Source organism: Benincasa hispida, chromosome 11 (assembly GCF_027475165.1).
Source record: "Benincasa hispida cultivar pf3 chromosome 11, pf3_genome.v1.1, whole genome shotgun sequence".
NCBI lineage: Eukaryota > Viridiplantae > Streptophyta > Magnoliopsida > Cucurbitales > Cucurbitaceae > Benincasa > Benincasa hispida.
Window position 1 is genome coordinate 75052668 of NC_143488.1, and position 9569 is coordinate 75062236.

The 9569-nt window shown below is 33.3% G+C and overlaps 1 protein-coding gene across 1 annotated transcript; it reads left to right on the forward strand.

Annotated features, from left to right (window-relative positions):
• Positions 1 to 458: 458 nt before the first annotated feature.
• On the forward strand, positions 459 to 6039 carry SMU2 (RED family protein). Its single transcript, XM_039050055.2, has 11 exons — positions 459 to 743; positions 883 to 1020; positions 1119 to 1168; positions 1499 to 1613; positions 1942 to 1990; positions 2100 to 2189; positions 3105 to 3173; positions 3278 to 3401; positions 4374 to 4729; positions 4871 to 5254; positions 5582 to 6039. Exons 1-11 carry the CDS (start codon positions 697 to 699, stop codon positions 5843 to 5845), a joined length of 1686 nt encoding a protein of 561 aa, XP_038905983.1. The 5' UTR covers positions 459 to 696; the 3' UTR covers positions 5846 to 6039.
• The last annotated feature ends 3530 nt before the right edge of the window (positions 6040 to 9569 follow it).

Genomic DNA, 9569 nt, shown 5'->3' on the forward strand with positions numbered 1-9569 from the left:
TTTTTTTTCATATCCGTATTTCCGTTGTTCTCCTTATTTTTACAACAAAATAAACTTCTTGTGGAATTAATGTCAAATTGTAGATAAATAGAAAATCAAATCGAAACTAAATGCATATTCTAATAACATTTAGATATGTTAAATTCAAGCATAACATCATAGAAAAAATAACAATTACCATTTTAAAGGTTCGATTATCTTTCACTCTCTGCAATTTTTTTTTATATAGGTGGATTTTCAAAAATAGAAAAATAAAAGAAATTATTTACATAAAATAATAAAATTTTTTTTTTTTTTATAGAGATCGAAAAAAGTCCAATAATGTCTATCAACATCAACAATAGAAACTTATAGAAGTCTATCAGTGTTTTTTTTCTATAAATATTTTGACACTTTCTTTATCTGTAAAAAAATTATTTATATTTTTATATTTAATGTATATATATATATGCACATTTGTGTGTATATATATTAAATTGACAAAATTGGGCAAAGCTAAAGGTGCATATTTTCATTTTCTACCCTTCTTTCTCGCGGGTTTCCATCATCCGTGAAAACTCCCAATTTCACTGATCGGAAGAAATTTCTAACACAGTACCTTCAAATTTTGGGAATTTGCAAAACCCTAGCTTGGTCCATCGGAGTTTCAACCTACCCTTCATCCAGTTGGAGCCTCCAATCTCAAAATTTCTGTAAATGAGTTCCGCAAAAAAGCATTACAAGGATAAATTTGCTCGTCACAAGTAAGTTTAGCTCCAATATCTGTGATTTCTATTGTTTTATTTGATTCTTCCATGCTGTAGTTTCTTCCCGCAATAAATTTTGTTAGAAATTTTAGGGCAATGTTATTTATACGCCGTATTTCAATGCATTCTGTAACAGGGAGGAGAAAACTGAAGAACCAGAAACGCCAAAATACAGAGACCGAGCTAAAGAACGTAGAGAAGATCAAAATCCTGATTATGAACCCACTGAGCTGGGTTTTCATGCTGTTGCACCTCCTGGGACTGTCGACATTCGGTTAGACCTGCTCAATGCAATTTTCTTCTGTAATTTGTTTGTTAAGTATTTGCTTCTTGCTTTCCTATGTTCGTTTTTTTAGTCTTTATTTTTTCCAGGGCGGCTGATGCACATAAGTTATCCATTGAGAAGAGCAAGTACCTTGGAGGTTCGTTCCAGTAGAATGAGATTTTTTAGTTTTTGTTATTTGTCTCTGTAAAATTAGGAACTATTTTTCATTTGCATTTAATTCAAAGACGGTAGATATAGTTAGTGTGTTTTACAAGTACAACTCACCCGTTTTCCTCCTTGCTAGTCTATAAGTAATGGAGATGTGGCCTTTCAGATAAGTTCTTAACCATAAAGTTATGTGTCTGGAGTTGTTCGGAATTTTGATTTTTATAGCTGTTATGGCTGAAGTCAATCAGGAGACATTCCCAAGTCATTTTTGTTGTTATTATTTTTATTTTATATAAATGTTTTGAACTGCTTTATGCAGGGGACGTTGAGCATACCCACTTGGTGAAAGGTTTGGATTATGCCTTGCTCAATAAAGTAAGAAGTGAGATTGACAAGAAGCCAGATGCTGGGGGTGATGCTGAAGGGAAGGCTAGGTAATTGATTGCCGTCCATTTATCTTGATGTTCATTTTGCCAATATAGTTATAGAGCAGGATAATATTTGTCTTCGAATCTTACGTTTTTTTGTGATTAGTTCCCTATTTCATCTCATACACGCATTAAATATTTAAAAGATTAGGAGTTGATAACTTATTGATTTATGTTAAAAATTATCATTATAGTTAAGTGAGAAACAAATTGTGGCGTTGTTCGTATTATCTATTCTGTATGGATAATAGTGTCCGAGATTTTCTTTTTCCAGCGTTCTCTTTTCTTTTATTGTAATGATCAATGATAATGATTTTCTGAATGCATATTGCAGTACACCCAAGGAAGATCAACAAGTGTTGTTTCGCACTGCAACAGCAAAGGTGTATTTTATTTTTCTAACTATTAAAATTCTGTTAAATAGTGTTTCTATTTCTTTGAAGATTTGGGCTGTTTGTGCTAACTCTTTTTGGCCATTCTTCTGTATTTCAGTCTGTATACAAATGGATCATCAAGCCCCAGATGGGGATTAAGTCAAATGAGACGTTCCTTCCTGGTAGAACATCATTTATTTATAACATGGTAATTAATGTTTACCTTTTATCTTTTAAATTAAGCTGTCTGATGGACATATCATGGTCCTCCCTCGTTCCTCCATTCAGCTGGGGTATCATTCAAACATAACAGTGTTTTCTTTGGAATATTACCCACATTATTGCTTGTTGATCTGAACTTAAAATGTGCTCAAATGGCTTTCTGCAATTTTTACATTCATGATCTGTACCGTGTGTGACCATGTGGATGGAATTGGTGCACATAAGTAGAATTGGACAAAGTAAACCCCAAATATTTAAAACCAATTCGAGGACCCTCAGATTGCACAAACAAAGAGTGTAAATTGCATTTACATTGATTTTTAAAAATAATCTCATCAGTAAAAGGGAGAGAATAAAGAAGACTTTGTTTTTGTTTCATGCGCAACCATGTAATGTGGATGTGAAATGAAATACTAGAAGTTAGAAATATTCTGTATTCATCATGATAGTCTGGAAGAGTACATAAAGGTGGCTGGTTTGTTGAATCAATGAATGAAAATCCTTGATATCTGCATGGTGATGTTTCAAGAAGGATTCAAACTTCCGAACTCAACATTGAGTTTCTGGATGGTTGTGCAAAAGTCTTCTTCAAGAGTTCTCTTTATTTCTGTTTTCAACCATTGAGTAGGATGTTTAGCTCTAAACAGTTTGAACATCAATGGACCTAAATATTGGGCTGTTTTATATTTTCGGATTTCAACCACACACTTCATCAGCAATTAAGAAGATAGTTGATGCTAAATCATCAGAGAGTATCCTGTATCCTGTATCCTTCTCCTTGTTTGGTAAAAGTGGCATGGGTCATTCATTTAATCCAGTTAAATTTATTCTCTCACTTGCTTGTGACGTCCTTACTGAATTTTACTATATTACATACCTGACCTGATATCTTTTTTCGCAGGAGGGTGGATATTCTCACGATATTCCAACTACCTTGCATAGAAGTAAAGCTGACTGTCCAGTGCCAGAGGTTCATTTCTTCTTGATCTCTTGGTCAAATCTTTCTTTCCTCACGTCATTACCTCTTAAGTTTTGTACAATGTTCTGATTTTCATCATTGATTTACTGGTGCAGGAAATGGTAACCGTCAATGTTGATGGTTCTGTGTTAGATCGAATTGCTAAAATTATGTCATATCTTCGTCTTGGATCCTCCGGGAAGGTTTTAAAGAAGAAAAAGAAGGATAAAGATGTGAAAGGTAGTTGGCACTTGCACCTCTTTTCATTATTTAAATGCTGCTAGAGTAACATGAAAGGATAGGAAAGAAAAGTTGCTTCTCCAATGTGTCACTGCACTTCTTTCTATAACTGTTATAGGAAGCATGATTATTGTACTTCAGTTTCTCTCATGCCAATGTAGGTTTGTAATTCATGGAACTGTGTTTGAAGAAAAGATTTCGCACTCGTAGAGTTTATTGGGAGTCTCAGTTACTCTGACATATACGTGTACGTGGTTATAAAAAGTGCAAGCATTTAATGAATTTAGGAAACTGTTAGGTTCCCCTTCACCTGCAATCAAAAACCTAACAAGCAAACCAAGAAACAGAGCACAGCACTCTGATATGGATTTATTTATATTCGAAAAGAGCAATAAAACCAGAAGTCCTCAGATGACAATACAAGGAAAGAAAACAAATAACCCTAACTCCTCTCTAGTACGAATTCGGAAAGAGAACCGAGAAAACATAAAAGAAAAGATAAACCAGCAAATTTGAGAGTGCTGGACAGTCTCTCCCTTAAAAGCTTCCCTCAGCTTTTACCCAAAATATCACCTGCCATCACAGATCCCTAGGCTGTCCTTTTATAGCAGCTTTTGGTGGCCCCTCAACGGTTTTCATCCCCTCCCACATCCTTTGCATTGTTTGTTTCCTGTGTAATTCCCAACTTATCCCTTGTTTTATATTTGAATAAGATTGGGGGTTTAACAGAAGCCTGTTTTTCTTCTTTGAATGCCTGAACTACAATGTTATGTCTGAGAATATTCTACCATTATTTATGTATGGATCAGCTTGCCCTTTTAATTCAAGTATTACACTTCCGTATTCTCTTTCTCCATTTTACATTTATTTGATATGATGATTTAAGTTTTCATCAAGCAAATGGGATCCTGTTCATATCCCTTTTTTATTTGTACTTTTTAATTCACCATTCTTTTCGTATTTTCTTTGCAGGGAAGATTTCAGCTATTGTTAATGAATATGTTGGAAACAATAAGCCATCAACACTTGATACTGGCGTGCCAAAGAAGCAAACGGAAAGAGAAATGTTGCCCCCTCCACCTCCTCTCAAGAAAAATCAGGTAGTTTTAAAAGAGAAGCAAGGGCCAGTTGTCACAAGAGTAGAAGAGGATGATATTTTTGTCGGTGACGGTGTTGATTACACTGTTCCTGGTAAGGATCTTAGCCAGAGTCCTCTTTCCGAAGACATGGAAGAATCTCCCCGAAATAAGGAGAAACCTAGTTATTTCTCTGAACCTGCTTATGGGCCTGTCCCACCCTCTGGACCACCTCAGGAATGGCAAGAAGCAGTATGTTGACCTTTTTACTTACTCATCGTCAAGATTCGTAACAGCATTTGGAATTGCAAGCAAATACACGGTCATTAGCGTGTTGCTATGACCAATTTTCTTAATCCTCTATGTTCTTATCTGAGTTCAATGATGTTACAGAATGGATATGGGGTGATGCAACCTCAAGCGTTTCCTGCGGGCTACCAAGGAGATTGGCAGGACTACCAATATTCTGATCAACTGGCTTATTCTGAACAGTACCTTCAGCTCAACATGCAGGCGTATGATATGCAAGCAGGAGCGAACATTCAACAGGACCCCCGACTCATGACTCAAGAAGAGAAAGATAGGGGTTTAGGCTCGGTGTTCAAGAGAGATGATCAGAGATTACAGCAACTGAGAGAGAGAGATGCACGAGAGAAGGATCCCAACTTCATATCAGAGAGTTATTCTGAATGTTACCCAGGATATCAAGAGTATAACCGTGAAGTCGTGGACAGTGACGATGAAGATGACTTATCGAAAATGGACATGGGAGGCCGGGTAATTTCTAACAATGTGCTTCAGTAGCAGTCTTAATTAATTAAATGGACAGTTGCAAATATAGCAATCAAGTCCAAAGTATTTGCAGATATAGCACAATGCTAAAGAATTTGCAAATATAGCAAAATTTAGATCAACTTTCAGATTCTATTAATTACATATCATATTTGCTAATAGGAGTCTATCCACGACAGAGTCCCTAAAAGTTGTACCAATTGCAATTACCCTTAATTTTTAAACTATTTTGTGTTAGTCTTTAGTGCAAGCTCAATCTTATCAGTTAGCGTACTGGGATTTGAATATTGTCTATGAAATTCATATTTGTAGGCAAAGGGCCGACTTCACCGGTGGGACTTTGAGACAGAGGAAGAGTGGGCGAAGTACAATGAGCAGAAGGAAGCCATGCCAAAAGCTGCATTCCAGTTCGGTGTGAAGATGCAAGATGGTCGGAAGACGCGAAAGCAAAACAAGGACCAGAAACTCAACAATGAACTGCATAAGATCAACAAGATACTAGCAAAAAAGAAAATGGAGAAGGAAATGAATGGAGATGATGATGATATACAACCTGGAAAGAAGATTAGAATTTGAGTTGATTGGCAATGGAAATAAGATGGAAAGATGTGTATTTTTTTGGACTTTCCATCACTTAAAACATAGAATTTGCGTAAAATGGGTTACCATTTGAAGTTCTTTCTTTCAAGGAGGAATTTTGTCATATTAGATTAGAGTTTATGTATTCAAGAATTCAACAGAGGAAGTAATATTATTATTTTATTATGTTATCGTTAGCCTTTATTTTTAATTTTCTTACACCTTTTTCGGTGTGTTTGGAGATTGAATCTTTGACTTTAAGAGAAGTACATAAGGGAAAGCACCACCTTACACATTCAAGAGAAAAGAATTGATCTTCTAACTTTTCTTTTCTTTACTTGTTTCATTTCATTTTACAATTGATATAGATAAATCATTTACACCAACACTTTATTGTTACTACCTCACTTTATTGTTTACTACGTCAATGTGTTATAAATAGGGTGTGATCCACTAGTATTTATGAACACAATATGAACAAAAGAATTATAGTATTTTCGTAGTACTAAAAAGAAAATTGAAAAAGAATAACTTTTTAGATCTTGAGTTTTTAAGGATGTGTGTATTTGATCTCTAATTTTGACTAATAGGTTTAAAATATCCTTATGATACTACTAAAGTAATCTTATATTATTTTAACGTATTTATAATTAAAAAATAAATATTTTCTCTCTCCAACTCTACCTCCACGCCATTCCATCTCTTCTTCACCTTCTCCATCTTCAACTCTCAACTGGTTATTTTCCTCTTTAGAAACCTTCTTCTTCTTCTTCTTTACAAAATTAATTTATCATTTTAGTTGACTTTTTATCTTCTTCCCCATGTAGAGATTTTGTTGATGCAAACAATGGAGAAAGAAGAAATTAATGTAAAACCAAAAGTGGGTTTTTGTTTTGGGTTGGTGTTGAAGGAGAAAAGGCACAAAAAATCTACGCTGATTAGGGTGGGAAGATGAGACTGTGAGGGTGAAGAGAGTGAAAGAAGAATTTGAGATATTAACGAGGCTTGTTCCCCCTAATCAACCAATACTCAGAGACTCATTGTACTAAACTCACTAAAATAATGTTGCATTGCAATTCAAGTCATTTGAAAAAACATCCAAAGAAAAGAAAATTTCTGATGGCTTGGGAAGTTAAGATGGAAATACAAGTGGGGATGCCTGTAGAGGAGGAGATAAGAGAAGATTTAGAGGCTGTTTGGGGTGCTAAGATGATATAGAATGTGTTATTCTGATATTTGAGGAGTTTTAATTGAACGATCGAATATGTAGTACTAAGATAATATACGATACACGGAAGGAAAATGATAGTGAGATACGAAACATGTTTCGAAAATAGGCCCACAAACAATTAAAATCGAGATAGGATAATGAGCCTCCAAACACTGAAATGATATAGGATGTGAGAATGAATCATCTCATGTTGGACCCCAAACAGTCCCTTAGTGTTATTTATTTATTTTTAAAATAAAAAATGTTTTAAAATAATATAAAAATAATTAATTAACGTAATTAGGACCTTTTAAACTTAATTTTAAACTTAGGGACTAAATTTATCAAATTGAAACTTTGAGGACCAAACGTGTATATTCTTAAAAATTCAGGGACTGAAAGATATTTTTTTTTCGAAAAGATTTCGATGATATAACCATTATATGGTACTTGAACTCTTGCCAGTCTCATGCAATATTTTAAAGTTTGTTATATTTAAATTTACGTATCATCTTTAATATAAAATATTCATAAATTTTAAATTTTACTATTTAGCTTGAGATATTTATTCGATTCAAGGTCATTACTTGATCAAGAAAGAAAAAACAAGGCTTCAATTAATGTATAACAGAAGTATATACATCTTAAGAGTAGATACTTTACATATAAAGTATGAGAATTTACTCTAATATTATTTTAAAAAATAACAACAAAGATACGTTTAATTCTCTGTTTTGTATTTTCAGATTTACTAAAATTTTAGCAAATGTGTTCATCGGGTAATTTTGAAATTTATTTTTGAAAACTATTTCTGGAATAGTGTGATTGTGCAAATTTTGAAAACGGCATTTTTTATTTTCATTGTATTTTTAATTTTAACTTTTATAATAAGGATTATATTTAAATAAATAAGAAAAATATCTAAAAATAGTCTTCCATGTTATATTTTTTTTAGAAAGCAAACTATGTCTTATATAATATATTATAAATTATATAATATTATAAAATAATAATTAGACAAAAAAATTAAGAGCGCATTCAAATATAGTAAAATGAACCAAAATATTTTCAAATATAGAAAAATATCATTGTCTATCGTAGACTGTGACATTTTGCTAGCAGTTTTGACATTTAAAATAATTTGCTAACGATTAATATGTCACATGTTTATAAATTAATTAACAATTATTTATATTCAACACAATATTAAGTAGATAACTCAGATTAATTTTATGGTTTATGAATGTAGTATTAAAACACATTTAAAACATTTATATAAATTAAAATAATTTCTAAATCTGCTACCAAACATTCGAAAACATTATGAAAAAGTGATAGGATGACCCCTCACTCAAAATATAGACGTTAAACGATAAGCACTAATGAGTACTGTTACAACAATAAACTAACAATAAGAAAAACAAGTAAAGGCACACAGAGTTTGTTAATCCAGTTCGACGATAAACCACCTACGTCTGAGGGGTAGTGTACCTAGGAAAGATAATCCTCTAAATTAAAGTTTCAAGCTCCCCTTAAGACCAAGAATCCCTTCTTTATAATGTCTTAGACTCCCCCTAACACCGAAATTATCTTCAATTGTTTACACTTATCAATTGATGAATTTGCACAACAGAATACAGTGAGTAAAGATCATAACACGATGTTGCACAGATCGGCCACCAAGAACAAAGATACTTTCTCTTGATAATCAAATGTCCTCGCACACTATAAAACCCAAATTTACAAAATATTTAATAATTACGGCCAATCCTAGCAAGGACACAAAACCTTCAATAAATAATTTTTTTGGAAAAGAAAAACATCCCCGAAAAGAATTCAACAGGCTATAAAGATGGAAAGAATCCAGAAAATAAAATCTACCAAAATTTTCAAATAAGGAAAGTCCAGACAATAGGAATGACGCTTGTTACATCAATAACTGAGACAATTTCTGTGACAACATGCAAATAGTTAGAACCATAACACCTTGCCTTAAATAAATATATAATCAATGTCAAAACTCTAACAAACTCCCTCTTTGGCTAATATATTTTTGAAGGCAGAATACAAGAGTATAACAACGCAATTAACAGAAGCCCAATTTCAAATAACAAAAAATCCAGAAGAACATACAGTAAAAAACAAACCAGACTACAGATGTCCAGAGAAATTATAAGTACAGACCGAATGAACCAACAAAAAAAAAAAATTTCAATTGCACCACCAACCAAAAAAGGGCAGACAGTCAACAAAACACTAACCAAACCAAGTCTGCTCTCCCCCCTTTCTGCCAACAAAAATTAAGTAGCCCATCCTCGAGATGAAGAAGCACTACCCGATTTGGAGACAATCTCCCTCATAACACAAAGCACCTTGATAGCTCTCCAAAAAAGCTACTTTTATGCCTTTAATCTATCTTGATTCTTATGTTTAATGTGCTTAAATGATTATAATTGTAGATTCTTGAGCAAATAATGCATTTTGAAGCGTTACGGGCCATTCGAGTTTAAT